The sequence below is a fragment of the Sander vitreus genome, chromosome 6, assembly GCF_031162955.1.
Source record: "Sander vitreus isolate 19-12246 chromosome 6, sanVit1, whole genome shotgun sequence".
Lineage (NCBI taxonomy): Eukaryota > Metazoa > Chordata > Actinopteri > Perciformes > Percidae > Sander > Sander vitreus.
In genome coordinates, this window is record NC_135860.1 from 7,464,463 (window position 1) to 7,484,480 (window position 20,018).

The following is a 20,018-nucleotide window of genomic DNA, read 5'->3' on the forward strand; positions in this document are numbered from 1 at the left end:
AAACTACGTTGCCACTGTCAATTTCATTGTTACATTCAGTATCAACATGCTTAATAGAAAACTTAATCCAGTCGACATTACATTTCCTTCAAAACATACCTGCTGCTGCAAATTATTGTGTATAAACGGAATTGCTATGAGACAGAGCTGCATTAAAATATCCCTTCCTAATGAGCTTTCAATGTAAGTGTCCTCCTGTGTAAAAAAAAGATACATTTAAAATCTATGAAATAACTTCAGCAGGCTGAGTTAGTCAAATCAGTCTTTTAGCATGAAATTCCCTTTTGGGGTTAGTATCACTTCACTGCAGCTCAACAAGCAAACACTACCTGGTGAACAAGGGAATATTTTATACAAAAAATATGCATCTTTGGATGATGCTGGAACCTCATATAAACTAAATCACCAAATTGTCCAAAATTAGAGGTAACATTTTACACTTCGCACTGTTATGGAATATCTTACTCACACAGTCCTCTTAGTAGTTAAAAATCCAGTGAGTTGCACCTTTTATACCAAATAAAGATTAAATCAAATTAATGAAACATCCAAGTTAGATTAAATTTGTGCAGTTCGTCCCATAATTAGTTTGTCAAGAAATTAAACTTAAATGTGATTTTTTTTCAACATTCAAATTTGGGGTTCAAGCACTTCATAAGGCTAAACATTACTATTTTGAAGCTTTCTTAACCATTTATACTTCAAATCTACAGTCTTACAGTCAGGAAATGTGTGGCAAATCTTACTCATACTGTCCTCTTTGTAGTTTAAAAGTATGTATAAATAGGCACTTTAAAAAATGCCATTTAGGTGCACATTTTATATCAAGTAAGATCAAATCTCCAAGTAGCATTAGATTAACGTTGTGCAATTTGTCCCATAATAATTTGTCAAATCTAAATGTGGGTGATGTTCCAGCCCTTGAAGCTGAAATTTACTGTTTTCTTAACCCTTCTAACTTTAAGTGTACTACATATGTAAACATGTGTTTAGCTGATATTGTTATTGAGTTTTTAATTTAGAAAATAGACAGAGAAAGACAGAATGAGGCAGCAGCGTGTCATAAGGGATGCAGCATTAGAGTGCATTTCCTCATCACACATCAGCTTAATTCACATCAAATGCATGGTGTGAAGAAAAAGTCCCTGTCATAGTTGTTTAGGCCTGAAACTCTGACAGTGACCTATAAACGTGGGAAATCACAATCCACCAACAACAAACATTGCAAGTCAGTGAGGGTGTCAGCGGGGGGCTGCACCACGTACTTTTCCGTGTGTGTGTCACTAAAACACTTCATATATTATTCAACATATTTCAACTTAATAATAATAATTTATTTCAAAACATTTTACTCTTATACTCATTTTAGGGGAATTCAAGGCACCCATTTGTTGAAAGTTATACAATATGAAACTGTGGTTTCATTAATCCAATATGTGGTACTTCTTAGTTTCGCCCTGCATGCAATACACTTTGTCATCCACAAGTGGAACTACCTACACCACAGCCTCCTTCCTCTTCTTAGTCCAACCACATCTCTCTCTCTCTCTCTCTCTCTCTCTCTACAGAGGAGAAAAAAACCCTCCATCATCTACATGGCCAATGTAAAACGGAAAAACCTGTCAACCTGACATGTCTCTCAGAGAGGAGCAGCAGAAGTACCTAGACACTGAGAGTGCAGCACACATTGGGTGAGTCAAGATTTAGGGAGTATATTTGGTTCCTCTCTTAAATGTGTTTTAAAATATTGTTTTACATTTCTGTGAAATCTCTGACAATACTAGGCTTTATTATGTGTAGATTCAGCAGCCTGTGGGTAAAGTCATAACCGCTATAAAAGATGCTGAAATTCCCAAACTATGCAAATTATGCGTGTACAGGGGAAACTATGTTCAAGGATGGGATTTTTTTTAAATGTCCTTTTTGTACAGTATTTCCACTATTTGCCTTAGGATCATAATAAAAAGTTGAAATAATGACATGGTTTTGGTACAATTTGAAATTTTAAGTTCTCAAAGGCGTACATCTTTGGACATAAAACTTTCCCATTTCCCTAGTCAGAAGGGGCAGAAAAACACATTTAATAAGACTTGTTAAGACTGTAATATGTTATGCCCACTTGTTATCATACATTATTACAGTGGAAAATTATTACTGCTTGAGCAGCATGCAAAGTATGTTACTGGAAATTACCGATAGACCATTGTAACATCCTTGTTTAAAAGTTTTGAGTTTGATTGGCAATCACTTTACAAATTATTCTGGGTCAGAGGTATTTCAGCAGTCTCTGATGAGTTTCAGTGTCTGTCATTACAAATCAACAACCAAACCAATAAGTTTACACTGACATGTCGCTCTGTGTAGGACCAAAAAAACAAACACTCCTACTCCCACTAAATCCTGTGAGCTGAGGGTATGTACCCATAATGCAATGTGTGTAATACAGTCTATCTGATACATGTGGCCCTGTTGCTGTGTGTAATGTAGTTTAGGTATACTTGTCAATTGAAACTCTTAACATAAAAAGCTGATTTTCGACTTGGTGGTTAAAGGGCAGGTTTTTTTTTTTTTACAACCTGAGTCATATTTTATGAGTTTTGACCATTATTCCCCTCAGTCATGTTAACATATTATTTACCAAATTGAGATAAAACGAAGAGAACCACAATGAGACCTCTTTTTATCAGTTTCGTCAGCAAAATATACTTAAAGTATCAAAATAAAAAAATACTCTTCCAGAGTAAAATGGCCTTTGTTAATTATTTAGTATCATATATTACATATATTATTATTATTATTATTATTATTATTATTATTATTATTATTATTATTATTATTATTATGTCTCCAATCTTTGCCTTTTTTTTTTATAAAACATTGGGTAATTCTACGTCTTTTGGGCCTCTCAAAACTATTATTTAAATTAAACCTTAAGAGAAGTTTAGTCAAAAAGTCAAATGTTGGTTTCAAAACATTATGTTCAGTATTCAAAATCAGTACAAGTTCCTCAAATATATGACAAAACTAATGTGTGTGTGTGTGTGTGTGTGTGTGTGTGTGTGTGTGTGTGTGTGTGTGTGTGTGTGTGTGTGTGTGACAGAATGGAGGGTCAGTCGAGGTCCTCTACTAAGTACCTGCTGCTGCAGGTGTGGTGTGGCATCCTCACTGTGGCCATGGTGGTTATGGCTGCACTTTTCATTTCAATCAAACCAAAGTCAACTGAGGTCAGTACATCTGTCACAGGAGAAAAGACACAGTCGGAACAGTTTTGGACTACTACTGTATGTTAGACTGCATATTTTTTCTCATGGAGCTGTGACACGAATGGACGTGTAATTGTGAAGTCATGTCTCACGTGTGCTTGTAAAATTCTACTTGTGTAATTCTTATGATGTCACATAAAAAACTTTTAAGATCAAGGTTTAAAAGTAATGTGTGAATGATATGAAAACATGCAAAGAAAGTAGCTTTTGAATGTGTTTTATGCTATCACAAAGCACTTCCTGTCTAATCTCTGTCTTAATTTCAACAACATTTGTTTTTAACCCTTATGTTGTCCTCCGGGTCCCGGTGACCCAAAGGACAACACAAGGGTTAAAAGTTCAGTTCGATGTTGTGAGTGAAGTCAAGTCTCCCAGTAGGTGCCTCTAGGTGGCAGCGACATCACGACGGACAGGATCTAGCACCTGGATCAGAGCTATGTTTGATATAGGGATATTCTGTAGGTGTCTCAGTGTAGCATTTGTCCACAAGGGGTTGATACAGTAAATGATACAATAATGTGATTCAATACAAACATCACCACAAACTACAACCACAAAAAGTATCCTTTGACACAAAGTTGTATTTACTGTAAAGGAAGGAAAGTGAACTCTGGCTTCTGTCATTTTTATATTTACCATATACATTAAAGGAGTTCCTTTATTAGTTGACAAGATTCTCCTACCTTATAAAACCCTCCCAAAACCTGATGAATCATCTAATAAATGCTAATTTCCCACTATGTTTTACGGAAAAGTTGATATTTTGGAGACACGGTTTTCACTGGACACAAAATGTAATCTGTAGTTTTCTATTGCCAGTGTGACGACAAAGTTGCACGGATGATGACGATGATTATGATGATGATGCAGAAGATAATTGTTGTTTTGTATCTTTTCTAGGAAGAAGTCTCTACACTGAAGCCAGAAACTGTCAGTCCAACAGGTCTAACAGGTAATCATTGGTTTGATTTCAAGTTTAAGTGTTCACTTTAAATGATGCCTTTCAAAGTAACATCATATTATATACAGTATACATACCAAATTAAGAAAGTATGAGTATTTTAATAAAATCATAACAACATGCCACATTTACATGAATTAAGATGGATTTGACTCAAAATTTTTCTTTTGCAGTCAACACTATTGCAGCTCCCTTAAAGGGAAAAGGTAAGTTATATATATATTTTTTACTACCCACATCTTAAACCTTTGTAAGAAATGACAAAAAACTGAAAGATATTAATGGGAGAACTCAAAACGTAAAATGTACTGTGGACTTTTCCACAGTTATTGAATCATCAAATTCTAAATTCTAAATTATGTTATTTTTCAGGATCCTCTTTCTCATACATCCAGCTAAAAAAGTGTAAGTACACTTTCTCTCCTGGTTAATATTCAGATTAATTCTCATCGCTTCTTCTTGTGTGGTTCATTGTGGTTCATGTGCTTTTAGCTGTAGATAGCACTAATAATGTACTCCTGTCTGTGGTTATATTGTTATGAGCTTGAAGGCAAATCTTAAATGTCTTTGGTGACATACTTTGTATTTTTTAAATCCTCAGTCCTTCATCTTGCATTTCTAAGTTACATTGTTTGTGTTGATGTTTCTACGAGAAACTGGTCAAGTATAAACAATGAGATGTCAGGTTGAGTTCCTATTGACAGCAGAATTATTTTTTTTTACTTTGTAAAGCATCAATAATCAGTGTTGGGTTTCTTGTCAGTGCCTAAAACTTCAAAGAGCGAGTGCTTCTTTCTAGAGCTGTCTTTTCACACAGACTTTCAATGGTCACACAGAGAAAACTACATTATAAAAAGAGACCGAGATGCCACTTTCTTGCCCAGAGAAGTCTCAACTGACCAAAATGCAAGATGTGTTTGCCTGAAAGGCCTGACTCTCACTTTTTTACTGATCCCTCTTGCTGTCATTGTGCATTGTGCTGCATAAAAAAAACTACTTGACGCCTACTACAAATGCCAACTGCAACAAGTTCAGACAAAGTCATGAAAGTTTAGGAAGTCTTTAAGTGAAGCAGATGATGTCACAGCAGATTGAGGGGAAGCAGCTGCTTCAGTGACTCCTAACTTTCATTCTTTACTGATATTTTTAAATGAGAAATTCAGATTGACAAAAGAAACAGATCTCAATTGGTCTATCAGGGTCCCGTTAAGTTTCTTCATTATGGTTAAAACCCTGAATCAGCTTCTTGCTTGCTTGAGCGATGGGGTCCTACATGAACACACATTTCTCTACCAAAGTTACAACAGTTTTTCTATTTCTGTTTTTGTCCTTGTTTTTCTCACTGGTTTGAAGTGGGTGGGGCTCAGTTGGAAAAAGGTTATGTCACATATTTCAGCAATTGCTTGTAAATATAAAAAGTTGTACTACTAGTTTATGTACTTTTACACTTGAACAGTATACAGTATATTTGCCAACTACTATATTCAAGAGATAAACATCTACTACATTCACACACAATTCGTTTGCATGCACACCCACAGACTGAGATAATCCAGCCTTGTCATGTTTCCAGTCTCATGCATTGGGTTCCTCCCACCACACTTTTCCTCTGTGAAGTGGGTTCCTAAAACCTCCACAAACCCGACACTGAGCTGTAATGTGGGCTGCACCGACTTTAGGTATAATTACAGCCCACATCAAAAGACATCATCACACAGTTTGTCAGGGGATGCTTAGTCTGCCAAATTGAAGGAAATTAGCCATTAATTGGAAGATCAACTTTGTTTACCTGATGTCTTATTTCAAGTTAAGGTGAAAACTTAAATGTCAATGTTTCAAAGGGTACATTGGTGGATTATATAAACTATTGTATATATAACTCTCATTGTCATGTTACCACCTAAAGTTTAATTGGTGATGTGAAAATGTTTTTATAGCAAAGTAACTGAAGTAAAGTTTGCCAAATACTGTATCTTACAGCTTTTGACCGTCACCTTTGGGAAGAGTCAACCTCGAAATGTCACTCCTGCTCCCTCGTCCTGCTTAACAACTCCATCCACTGCAATGACAACGGCCTCTACTTCATCTACGCCCAGGTCACCTTCAACAAGCCTAAGAAAAGTCAACCCAAATCTGTGATTTTGAAAAGAAATGCCACCCCTGGCAAACGAGAGAAGACATTGGTTGAGGGGACCTTCCCAAATACAATAGAGGGCACCGTGTGGGTGGCCAAGACTGTCAGGCTTACAGAGGGAGACAGTGTCAGCTTAAATATCACAGATGATTTTCAAGCAGACAGCACGTCGACATTCTGGGGTGCCTATCAGCTTCATTAGCACTGCAGGTCTCCAGGAATTTGTTACCATAAAAGAGAGAATAATTTGGGGTTGGACTGCTATGTTATTAGTAGGCCTATACTAATATGTTCCAACATGTGCGGTTCATCACCTGTAATTACTACCAATACTTTGTGCCGGATATTTAACTCATCAAATTTAATGCCAAACAATACTCAAAATCACAGGGATTCAGTTGCATTTAACAATTACTGAATCTTATTTTTTTGGGGATAGTAAATCATGGAACACTAAACTGCTAAAAGCTCCATCAGGGTGGGTGAGGAAATCTATTGACCGTTGGACAAACATAACTTTGCAAAACAACATACTGCATCAGTCCAACCTTAACAAAGTCTCTACATTTAAGTATGCCAGCTGGTTCTGACTCTTGAAATTGTGTGGCGTTTGGTGGGCTTGTAAAATTTTAAATGCACTGCATTTTAAATTGAATGTACTGTTGAACTGTAACTGTCTAGGACATGCATGTTTGTTTTCACTGCTATGTTTTTGTGTAATTTATGATATTGAATATTATATCACTGTGGTTTGATTTCAAGGAGGGAAAAGAAATGAAAGAGTAATACAAACTATTACAGTATTTGAAAGCCATTGGGTCGATTTATTGCCTTTTATGTGTACTGTCAGCTGCCAGCTGACCACATGGTGGTGCCAACTTCCCCTGAATAAGAGGTGACATGAAAGACTGCATGTACTGTGTATCAAATCTGTCACACACTTACCTATATTTCCACATTACACAGCCTGATAACACTTTCTAGTCATCGATTAATTTAAAACTTAACACAAATCACAAAGATATACCCCAAATGCCTGAGAAACCTCGAAAGCATTGTTAAAAAAAAACTGCCAACACAAATTGTAGTGTTACTCATCGTATTGCCCTGAGGCTAACACTGTGCACACATACAGTATGTGAAACTGTACAACTTTATAAAGGCTTTGCACTGAGTGAACAGGAGCAACAGGTGCAGAACAGGAAGCCAAATATTTGGTGCAACATTAGTCATACCGCTTCCCCTTTACAACACATTCACAGACATTGTTGAACTCGAAACACCCTCTGATCAGACTCCTTCGAGGCAGCTTGGTCCCTCTCATGTAATATCTAAGTCTCAATGTATAGTCATACATAAATGTTAGTGTATTTTTCTGTCTGACCATGGCACTGCGGTCCTTGAATTTTACACTAATTAAGATGTTGATGTGTCCCTGCAGCAAATGAACCACAACCAGTGTCTGTTTATAGTGGATTTTAATTTCCTGATGCAATTCATTTGCTGACCTGAACAATAATCAATCCATTAAAAAGGAAGACTTTTAAAACAACTCATAAACAGAGCCCATTTAAGTGCTATTGTTAATTATTTTAATGTAAATGGACTGTATTTATATAGTGCTTTTCTAGTCTTAACGACTACTCAAAGCGCTTTTACTGACTACAGGCACCATTCACCATTTACTCACATTCTTATACTATTGCCGAGGCTGCCATACAAGGTGCCACCTGCTCATCAGATAAACATTCACACACAGATAGCGCAGCATCGTGATCACTTCGGGGTTCAGTGTCTTGCCCAAGCACACTTCGACATGGGATTGCAGTGCCAGGGATTGAACCACCAACCTTCCAATTGAGACGTGACACCTGAGCCACAGCTATGCAAGTAAATTGATCAAATGTTGTACTATGTACTTATTTGCACTATATGCACTGTTCGACATTTTATCTGCGTGTCCAAATAAGGAGTGTGCAAATTTACCTGATATATACAGCCATTACAAATTCCACAATGGAACAAAAAAAGTATTGTACATCTATAGTGTCTCAACACTCAATTTGCTGCTTGGAATTTAGTAAACTATTGAGTGTGTATTATATATAAACGTTTGAGCAAGGGAGTGATTTCGGACACAGCTATGCTGATGTATAACAGGTATTATGTTTACTATGTTCACCATCTTAGTGGGAGCGTGCCTATGTTCCCACAGCCCTATGTTCCCACATTTCTAAGATTTTTGCCTGTGGGAACATAGGGCTGTGGGGACATAGGGCTGACCCCATCTTAGTTTAGCGTGTTAACATGCTAACATTTGCTGATTAGCACTAAACTCAAAGTACAATCTGGGGCTAATGGAAATGTCAGGTAGGCTACGTGATCATAATCCATAGATGGACATTTCAAATTTTGATTTATGGGATCACCAAAGTTATTAAAATTCATCCTGAGGGGGACATGAATGCCTGGACCAAAGGTAACAGCAATTCCTCTAAAGTTGTCAAGACATTTAACTGAAAACCACATATCAACTTCATGGAGGCGCTACAAGAGGATTCAGGGGATCAACGAAGTCAGTAGGATTCATCCGCTGGGAACGATAAATGGTATGTACAGTTTCATGGCAATCTCTCTTGTAGTTGTTGAGATACTTTACCGGCAGAAAACTAATTAATAGTATGCCGTTGCAGAGCTCCAGGCTCGGGCCCCCTCTGATGCTGGGACCCATCTCCAACGCCAGGACCCATGGTGGAAAATTGCCACTAGGGGTCTCTGAATCAAAACATTAGACGCAGGACTTTGATGACATCGTGAAGTAGCGTGGGATCATCATCATCATCATCATCATCATCATCTATTCATTGTATTCTGAGCATATCATCTCTGGCATAAACAATTTCAGATGTCACTTCCTTCTCCAAGCTCAGGACCGAGAGGGTTCAATGCAGGAGATGGGCCCAAACATTTAAATAAATGCTCCCAAAGACGGAAGTTTATGAATGTCGGATGTACCCAAGAACACACACTTGCATGCAGCATGGGAGCTGACTTAATATCTCAGAAGTTGATGTGCTTTAATTACTGTGTAGTTTAACTACTTTGTTGCCAATAATACATAATAAATAGGACTGATTTTACTTTATATGACCTGGCAAACACTCCTTTTGTGTGAGGCCCACACTTGCCCTTCACCTTATCAGTGTTTACATGACCTTTGGACATATAGGACACTATGATCACATCAGGATTTAGAGCAAGCAGGGAGCACGACATCACCTTCAACAGGCTAGGCTGCTGACTTCCTCACACATTCTCCACAATAATTGTTCTTTTGTTAAATCGTGCCTTAGTAGCTCTGTAGTCATTGTCAGGCTTGTCATTTGTGTGGGTTTTAAGCCGAGGCTCTGTTGACATTTTGGGTTTCACAGAGGAACAGACTAGTTCTTGTTCCCATGTGTCTGGTTTAGTCAAAGAAACACAAAATAAAAAAAAATCATAATCTAATATTAAGAGATGTGGTGACAAGATAAGGAAACAAGTTAAAGGGGAACAATGCCGGTTTTCTTTTAGCTTAATTTACCTTAACTGAACAGCTTCGGAGTCTTTGGAATGGTTATATGACTTTTTTCGAGTTGAATGGTGGTCATCTCGCTCCCCCCCTAGCGCCTGTGAGCTGAAAAACCACCCTTGCAACTTTGGACCGGCGAGTCGCAATTTGTTACAGGTTTCGCGATGTAACGAATTACTTCACGGCACTGCACACATACTCCCATTCAGGAACTGGCTAACAAGGTAGCGATGGAGTTTTTCACACTATCGTTATGGCTGAGCCGGCAAAAAGAAGCAGAAAGCTAGCAAAAGCATTGTCGGAGGAACAGAGAAAGAGGAAACGGCAGACTGACCGAGCGAGGAGTCAGACATCAGTCTCAGGGTCAGCTGAGAAAAAAAAACTGAACCATGCGCACAGAATAAAAATCCGTTCCCTCGGTTTTATAAACTGTATGCACGGATTCATAATCCGTGCCCTTGGTTTTGTAAACGTGAGAAAAGTTAGAAAGATATTAACAGATTCAAACTTCTGTGAATATCTTTCTAACTTTGCTCACGTTTATAAAACCGAGGGAACGGACTTTTATTCTTTGCGCACGGTTTAGTTTTTTTTCTCAGCTGACCCCAGGGGGGCTCCGCACTATAGAGAAACCTGCGAGCAAAAAGCGAAGAAATGGCCAAAACTACATAGCGCCCCTTTAAAGCACTTCTGGTGGCAATGTGGGGGAGATCAGCATTAAGAACATTTCTTTGCTCTCCTGAGCAATCAGGAGCACTTTCTGTTGAAGGGTTGTATTTATTTTAAGGGTTTGTAAACCATTATGCTTGTGCAGGGTATATTTGATATGTTTCAAATAAACACATGACCTCTAATTGTTTCTTCTGCATTATTATAGTAATTTCCCCAAGGCATTTTTTTAAGCCTACTGACAATTTACTTTTATTCATGTCCACAAAGTTTCCTTAGCAAGTTAAAGTGTTAATTAAGTGTTATTAAATATTTTCTATTAAGCTTTTATATGCAACGGTTTCAAAACTTTTTGTCTTACAGGAAAACAAAATATACATTTTAGAAGGTACAAATGTTGCAGGGGTGGAAAACATACTGAGATCTGTTACTTAAGTAAAAGTAACAATATTTCAAACATACTTAATTACAATTAAGTTTTGTATCCATAATTTTACTTAAGATTTATTTCTTTAAAATAGGGACAGTGGATATTAGGTAAATATGTAAGATTATAGCCAGGGGCTAATTTACATCTTCAGAACAGAAATATTATTTAAAGAATGTAGCCTACAAGTGTATTTGTGTACTGTGTAATTATGTTTTTATAATAACAAACCCATTAACGTGTAAGCCGCATTTTATTATTGCAGCTGATATAACTGACTGCTATACTACAAAAGAAAGGGGGGGTGAGGGCGTTTGTCATCACTTCCTCTGTCTTGTCAGTGACGATGTCATCTGACTTCAAGTCATGATGACAAGATGCAGGCTACTTCCTGAATGCTATTATGTGGTTTCTGTACATATTTTTTTGCTTTTTTTAATTGTATCTTTAGTCACATGTGAGTGCTCGTGTTGAACCAACTGTTTATCATGTGATGGTGTCTAAGAATAAATACCAATATCTCGGCTAGTGGGAAAAAGGTGTTTTTAAAAAATGTTTCCAGCCTGATGAAGCAGGAGGAAATGTGGATAAAGTTAATTTCAGCTACTGCATAATTTACAAAAGCTGTTACTTTGCTGCAACAAAGTTCAAACTTTCTGGCCACAAAGATCAACAAGGCAACGTGTGTTGGAGAAATAGACTTACTAGAAATCTATGAAATGCAGGAATATATGCCCAAAAGATTAGAGAAGCGGACCTAGGATTGGAATGTGACATTTAAATCCCCAAAAACAGGTACATCTGTAAACCAAAAGTACTGTTGGGATGCCCTTAGCAAGGCACTTCCATCAGCAACTTCTGCTAAAAGGCCAGCAATAGATGTGAAACCGAAAAAGAGTTTGCATGCTCTGAAGCCCTCAAAATGCCATTAACAGTACTAACTTGTATTTCACACTGTGTTAATGCAGTCTTAGATTTTTCCAGATTTAACTGAAACTGCCCCACACAGCCAGGGAAAATGTATTGGAAATGTTATTTGTGTCAAGAATGTGAGGCTTTGTTTTATTAAGAAAAGACTTATAACTTAAGGTGTCCTGAGGAAGGCAGGCAGGCACAATGAAGATAAACCAAAATCCAAAAACCACTAAAAAAACCCAGAAGACACAAAAGGGAAGAAACCACCAAGAAGAAGGGACAGAGGGAATGACAGGGAGGGAAGACGATGAACCGACAAGAGCCAAAGAAAGCACAAAGACTAAATACACAAGGTAACAAGGGTAAAACGAGGGACAGGTGACATGAGGGCTGAAGAACAGGTGGAACACATCACGGCAGGGCAAACAATCACAGAGGCTTGAAAACACAGGGCAGGAAGTAAAGCAAGACACAACACAGAGAGAAGAAAGTAAAACAGGAATCTGAAGCAAGGAACAAACACAACAGAGAATACAGGAGACAGTAAATAAAACTAAAAAACTACAACAGAAAACCAAAACCATGACAATTTGAAGTCCAAGATTGTCTACAATGATGGCTATATGCGCGTTGTCATGTTCTTTGTTTAGATTTTTTTGTCTATTGCTCTTTATTTTTTGCCACTCTATTGTTAACTTATGATGTTTTGATATATGTTAATCCTCTAAAGTTCGTTAGTAGCCATCGAACATAACGTTATATAAGTATATACAATATACTGGAATATCTATAACCATCGACGTACAACGTAAAAAAGTAAGCTAGCTTTGTGATACCGGAAAACTAAACGAGATGGCTCAGTTTTGGCGGTTTGGTGGCCCGGGCTGGAGACGGACAGGAGAGGGCAGATGGAAGTGACGGATCAGGAAGTGAGATTGGAAATATGGAATTGGGTGGAGGGAAGGGTGATGGTTGGAATACTGTGGGCCAGTGGTCAAAAAGTAGAAGAAAATGCAAAAAAACAATACAGCAGAATGACACATCATCATCAGCATAAAGGAAACTGAGCAAGGCAGAGTTAAGAGCATAAAGTGAGCATTAAACTTTGTCAAGACGGTGCGTCATTTGGTGAGTGAAACAAAAGCATTCCAGGTGGTGCTGGGTGTAGTTAAGAATGTTAAGATATTACGAAATGGAACATTGTTGATTTTCTGTAGGGAAAGTGTACAACAAGGGAAAGCCATACGGCTGTATAAAATAGATGGGAAAAAAAGTGCAATGTACATTACCTGATTACTTGAGGAGTCATTTCGGGAATTTCTATAGTCGTGTCAATTAAAGGATGAGAACAGATTTATTGCCAGGTAGGTAGCACTTACTAGGAATTTGCTTTGGTATATACATATAAACATCCATCCATCCATCCATCCATCTTCATCCGCTTATCCGGGGTCGGGTCGCGGGGGTAGCAGCTCCAGCAGGGGACCCCAAACTTCCCTTTCCCGGGCCACATTAACCAGCACCGACTGGGGGATCCCGAGGCGTTCCCAGGCCAGGTTAGAGATATAATCCCTCCACCTAGTCCTGGGTCTCCCCCGAGGCCTCCTCCCAGCTGGACGTGCCTGGAACACCTCCCTAGGGAGGCGCCCAGGGGGCATCCTTACCAGATGCCCGAACCACCTCAACTGGCTCCTTTCGACGCAAAGGAGCAGCGGCTCTACTCCGAGCTCCTCACGGATAACTGAGCTTCTCACCCTATCTCTAAGGGAGACGCCAGCTACCCTCCTGAGGAAACCCATTTCGGCCGCTTGTACCCTGGATCTTGTTCTTTCGGTCATGACCCAGCCTTCATGACCATAGGTGAGGGTAGGAACAAAAAACTGACCGGTAGATTGAGAGCTTTGCCTTCTGGCTCAGCTCTCTTTCGTCACAACGGTGCGATAAATTGAATGTAATACCGCACCTGCTGTGCCGATTCTCCGACCAATCTCCCGTTCCATTGTCCCCTCACTTGCGAACAAGACCCCAAGGTACTTGAACTCCTTCACTTGGGGTAAGGACTCATTCCCTACCTGGAGAAGGCACTCCATCGGTTTCCTGCTGAGAACCATGGCCTCCGATTTAGAGGTGCTGATCCTCATCCCAGCCGCTTCACACTCGGCTGCGAACCGATCCAGTGAGTGCTGAAGGTCACAGGCCGATGATGCCATCAGGACCACATCATCTGCAAAAAGCAGCGATGAGATCCCCAGCCCACCGAACTGCAACCCCTCTCCACCGCGACTACGCCTTGATATCCTGTCCATGAATACTACAAACAGGATTGGTGACAAAGCGCAGCCCTGACGGAGGCCAACTCTCACCTGAAACGAGTCCGACTTACTGCCGAGAACCCGGACACAGCTCTCGCTTTGGTCGTACAGAGATTGGATGGCCCTGAGAAGGGACCCCCTCACCCCGTACTCCCGCAGCACCTCCCACAGTATCTCCCGGGGCACCCGGTCATACGCCTTCTCCAGATCCACAAAACACATGTAGACTGGTTGGGCATACTCCCAGGCTCCCTCCACTGCCACGCCTTAGGTACCGTCCCAGACTTCCACGCAATGTTGAAGAGGCATGTCAACCAAGACAACCCCTCCACACCCAGAGCTTTAAGCATTTCTGGACGGATCTCATCAATTCCTGGGGTTTTGCCACTGTGGAGTTGTTTAACTACCTCAGCAACCTCCACCAGGGAAATTGATGCCAATCCCCCCTCATCCTCCAGCTCTGCCTCTACCCTAGGAAAGACTCCTTCTTCAGTCGGACGGCTTCCCTGACCACCGGTGTCCACCACGGTGTTCGTGGGTTACCGCCCCTTGAAGCACCTAAGACCCTAAGACCACAGCTCCTCACCGCAGCTTCAGCAATGGAAACTTTGAACATTGTCCACTCGGGTTCAATGCCCCCAGCCTCCACAGGGATGCACGAAAAGCTCCGCCGGAGGTCTGAGTTGAAAGTCTGTCGGACAGGGGCCTCCTCCAGACATTCCCAATTTACCCGCACTACCCGTTTGGGCTTACGAGGTCTGTCCAGAGTCTTCCCCCACCCCCTGACCCAACTCACCACCAGATGGTGATCGGTTGACAGCTCCGCCCCTCTCTTCACCCGAGTGTCCAAAACATACGGCCTCAGATCAGATGAAACGATTATAAAATCGATCATTGACCTTTGGCCTAGGGTGCTCTGGTACCAAGTACACTTATGAGCATCCCTATGTTCGAACATGGTGTTCGTTATAGACAATCCATGACTAGCACAGAAGTCCAACAACAAACAACCACTCTGGTTTAGATCAGGGAGGCCGTTCCTCCCAATCACGCCTCTCCATAGTTCTGCTGGACAGAACTATGGAGTCCCCGACTGGAGCCCCATGCAGGACTCCACTCAAGGTCTCCAAGAAGGCCGAATACTCCGAACTCTTGTTTGGTGCATATGCACAAACAACAGTCAGAGTTTTCCCCCCCACAACCCGCAGGCGTAGGGAGGCGACCCTCGGGTTAAACTCCAACGTAGCGGCGCTCAGCCGGGGGCTTGTGAGTATCCCCACACCCGCCCGGTGCCTCACACCCTGGGCAACTCCGGAAAAGAAAAGAGTCCAACCCCTATCCAGGAGTATGGTTCCAGAACCAAGACTGTGCGTAGAGGTAAGCCCCACCAGATCTAACCGGTAGCGCTCCACCTCCCGCACAAGTTCCGGCTCCTTCCCCCACAGAGAGGTGACATTCCACGTCCCCAGAGCCAGCCTCTGCTGCCCGGGTCTGGTCCGTCGAGGCCCCTGACCTTCACTGCCACCCATGTGGCAGCGCACCCGACCCCAGCAGTTCCTCCCACAGGTGGTGGGCCCATGGGATGAAGAGATGTCCGCCATGTAGCTTTTTTGGGCTGTGCCCGGCCGGGCTCCGTGGCAAACCCGGCCACCAGACGCTCGCTGACGAGCCCTCCATCTTGGCCTGGCTCCAGACGGGGGCTTCCTCCGGGCAGGGTCACTTCATCCCTTCCTCGATTTTTCATAGGATTTTTGAACCATTCTTTGTCTGGCCCCTCACCTGAGACCACTTTGCCTTGGGAGACCCTACCAGGAGCACAAAGCTCCAGACAACACAGCCCTCAGGTTCATAGGGACACACAAACCTCTCCACCACGATAAGGTGATGGTTCCCGGAGAAAACATATTTACTATCACTAAACTGCTCTTTTCTGTCCATACTCCCATTTCAATTGATTCATGTTCTTTCCCTATATTAACTAAATTATAATTCAACTCATTTTTTTATTTATTTTTTACAAATGTTTATTATAAAATATGTTTATATGATATGTCATGAGGGAATGAGAGAACAACTAGATGGAAACTGGCAAAATCTGATTTTGGATGTGTTCCAAGTATTAAGTGAAATTAGCTGTGTAGGAGAGAATATGACAGATATAGAGGAAGTTAATGCAAAATTGGTTGCAGCTTTTATACAGCCAGCGGAAAAAACTATTTCAAAGAGTGCAGGAGGCAAAAGTAGAAAGAGTGCGCCATGGTGGGATGAAAATTGCAAGGAAGCAATCAAAAAGAGAAATAGAACTTTCAGGCAGCTTAAGGCTCACCACACACTGGATGCATTGGTCCAATATAAAAAAAGAGCACAGCTGCGTAAAAAAATAAGGTCAGCAAAACGTACATACTGGAGACAATACTGTAACAAAATTGGAAGAGAAACACAGTTATCAGAGGTATGGGGAGTGATTAGGAAAATGAGTGGAGTAAAGAACACATTTTGAAATACCAGTGTAACAGCAATAAGTAATTTAGAAAAGGCAGAATTTCTAGCACAGACATTTGTGAGGGTTCATAGCTCAGAGAATGTATCTTTAAAGGCTAAACAGGGTAGAGATAATACCCTTGCACAAAACCCAAAGGTTACAGAAAAAAAGAGCTTAATCAGAAAAAGATCTTCACCTACCATTTGATCTATTTGAACTAAGGAAAGCTATTTCAAGTCTTCACTAGGATAAGATGGTGTTTGCTATAGCATGTTAACACATATGTCAGATAGCACGCTTGAAGATTGAAGATTGAAGATTGTTTAATAAAATATGCAATCAAGGCAAAATCACATCAATGTGGAAGCATTCAATTATAGTACTGAAACTTAAACCAGTTAAAGATTCATCAAATACATGAAGTTATAAAGTTATAAACCCATTTCATTAGCATCACAGTTAGGAGAGACTATGGAATGGATGGTTACGAAATAATAATAAAACATACTTTTTATAGAGTAAGAACCTTTTTTTTTAAATTATCAAAGTGGATTTCCTAAAGGAAGAGGATCAATAGATAATGTTTTGTGTCTGAATTTAGAAATTAGGTGAGCTCAAACTAATAGGGAAATGGTGGTTGCTGTATTTTTTTATGTTCAAAAAGAATATGGCATGCTGTGGAAAGAGGGACTTCTCATTAAACTAAGTCATTTGGGTGTAAATGGTAAACTGTACAACTGGGTGTTAGATTTCATGTTTGGGAGAATAATAGAAGTAAGAGTGGGTACAGAATATTCCAATTGTATTCAGTAGAAAATGGAACTTCGCAGGGTAGTGTACATGCAGTCCATTATTATTTAATATAATGATCAATGACATTTTAGAACAGATTGGACATAAGGAAAATCCCTTTTTGCTGATGACAGGGCTCTTTGGGGTAGGGGTCGAAACCTAGAGTATTTAAAAAAACAAAATGCAAGCTGCAATAGACAAAGTGGAAAAATGGACAAATAAATGGGGATTTAAACTGTCAATTGAAAAGTCACAAGTGATATGCTTTGCTAAACGGCATGTATCAGTATCCATATATGGACAAGTAATCGAGCAGGTCAGAGTGGTTCGGTTTCTTGGGGTTTTGTTGGATGAAAAACTTACCTAGTGTCAACATATTAGTAAGGTGAACAATTAATGCAAAAAGATCAATAATATGCTAAGATGTTTGTCACGGCAAGATTGGGGAGCGAATAGGGCATCATAATGAAATATATATAGGGTGCTTATGAGAGCAGGAGTACTAGATTATGGTTGCATAGCTTACTGTATGTATCTGCGGCAGAGACCAATCTTACATGTGCAACAGGCTCAGGCTCTACGAATTTGTAGTGGTGCATTTAAAACATCACCAGTAACTGCAATGCAGATTGAAATGGGGGAAATGCCACTGCGGATTACGAGAGTTAAGTTTATGATGGCGTATTGGGTCAATTTACAAGGTCATGGTAGAGCTCACCCTACAAAAGTAATTTTGCAGGATTTTTGGGAACATAACAAGTCCAATTTTTTCTAGTTTTGAGTTGATAGGAAATGGAAAAGCAGAAAATATAAGTTTAGGTAATATAAAATAACGTCCAACAGTCCCGTTTGCTGTGGCTAACCCACTAATCTATATAGCAGCCAGACAGCGTTAGCTGCTAGTTGATGAACACAGCTGTGCATTTAGCAGCTAAAGAGCCAAACATTTTCCTTTAGGACTTGGTGGTGTTAACATCAGAGCTAAAAAGAGAATTCATTTCGGATTTACCTGTATCAGAGGGACAGAAGTGTAACGTTAAAGAGGCTGGCTAACACGTACCCCACAACAACTTTGTGCAAATATGTCACAGCTGTGTTTACAGCTTGCTGCACTGCCTCCAACTAGCAAAAAATAAATAGCCTATTAAAATTAATGTAGGCTTAAATGCCCTAATGTTTTTATTAGACATCTCTTTTTGCCCACTGTTTCTGTTTTGGTAACATTTTACTCACCACACAAAGTCAAATGTGATAAATGATCAGGCATATTGCAAACAAACCAACAGATTGGTCAGATTATTTCAACTACATTATGTGGAGGTTAAATTGAAAGTGAGAGCCCCCACAATGGCTATTAATCCCTCATTGAAAAACTGTGTGCACACCTACAGCAAGCAACGGAAAAGTTGTTGCAGGAAGTCTGTGACGGATGTTGACAGATTTCATCAGGGTCATAAATATACCATTCACCTTAATTTTGTTTCCAAAAAAGTTTGACTATCCTGTGTTTTTTCTCGTATTGTCATACTTAAAATTCTTGCCCAGCCTGACTTATTTAGAGAGAGAGAGAGAGAGTTTCCATGTTCCTCGTCATCAAAAATAAAACAAAATAAAATAAGAAAAACTATAAAAAAAATTAGCATGCTACCAAATTGTAATAAACCATAATTATCCTTTAAAAAAAAACAAACAATCTTTGTCTGGTTTTTGATGTATGGTTATAGTAAAAGCATTATTCCTCCAAGACAAATTCCTATAGCCTAGCCTATAGGCGATTTGTTTAAGGTAATTAATTAAGGTATTATGATCCTAAATTACTGCAAATTCTGCCACTGAAACCTTACAACACAACTAATGTAAGTTCAGCTTTAAAACAACTAATTAGCCTTCCATGACTAAAAGTAGTGTCCTCAATAGGCTGTGTTCTCCACACACACACACACACACACACACACACACACACACACACACACACACACACACACACACACACACACACACACACACACTCACACACACTTAAAACTACAGTGTTCAAATACAGTGTTGCTGCCCTTGAGTCCTGACAGGTTTTTCAAGATACACAAACACAATTCACTCAAAGCCAATCTGAGGCCTTAGCAAACAAACAGAGGAGCAATCATACAACACACACACACACACACACACACACACACACACACACACACACACACACACACACACACACACACACACACACACATAACGTAACATATTTTACATTTAATAACACATGCTCACACACACATTGTTTACAACAACTTTCTAATCTCCACGTGTTATACTTATCTCAAATACATTTTCTGCCACTAAACCTAATAAATGTATTTCTTATTATTTAGTTAAATTGATTTTATTTACCCTGTAAACCCCCTGAATTTGGATTCATCTTATTGTGGCTAATAGGTAATGTGGGATCCCAGATTCAGATAAGCACCCGATATAATCTACAGATTAGATACAGAAGGAAA

The 20,018-nt window shown here is 39.9% G+C and overlaps 1 protein-coding gene across 1 annotated transcript; it reads left to right on the forward strand.

Moving 5' to 3' along the window:
- The first annotated feature begins 1,610 nt into the window (after positions 1-1,610).
- On the forward strand, positions 1,611-7,172 carry lta (lymphotoxin alpha (TNF superfamily, member 1)). The gene is made up of 6 exons (XM_078251804.1): positions 1,611-1,691; positions 3,101-3,224; positions 4,164-4,215; positions 4,398-4,430; positions 4,597-4,629; positions 6,205-7,172. Exons 1-6 carry the CDS (start codon positions 1,633-1,635, stop codon positions 6,558-6,560), a joined length of 657 nt encoding a protein of 218 aa, XP_078107930.1. The 5' UTR covers positions 1,611-1,632; the 3' UTR covers positions 6,561-7,172.
- Positions 7,173-20,018: the final 12,846 nt, after the last annotated feature.

Coding starts and splice junctions, on each gene's coding strand:
- lta (XM_078251804.1), top strand. CDS start 1,633: ATGTCTCTCAGAGAGGAGCAGCAGAAGTACCTAGACACTGAGAGTGCA. Junction 1,692..3,100: donor GAGAGTGCAGCACACATTGG/GTGAGTCAAGAT, acceptor TGTGTGTGACAG/AATGGAGGGTCAGTCGAGGT. Junction 4,216..4,397: donor CAGTCCAACAGGTCTAACAG/GTAATCATTGGT, acceptor TTTCTTTTGCAG/TCAACACTATTGCAGCTCCC.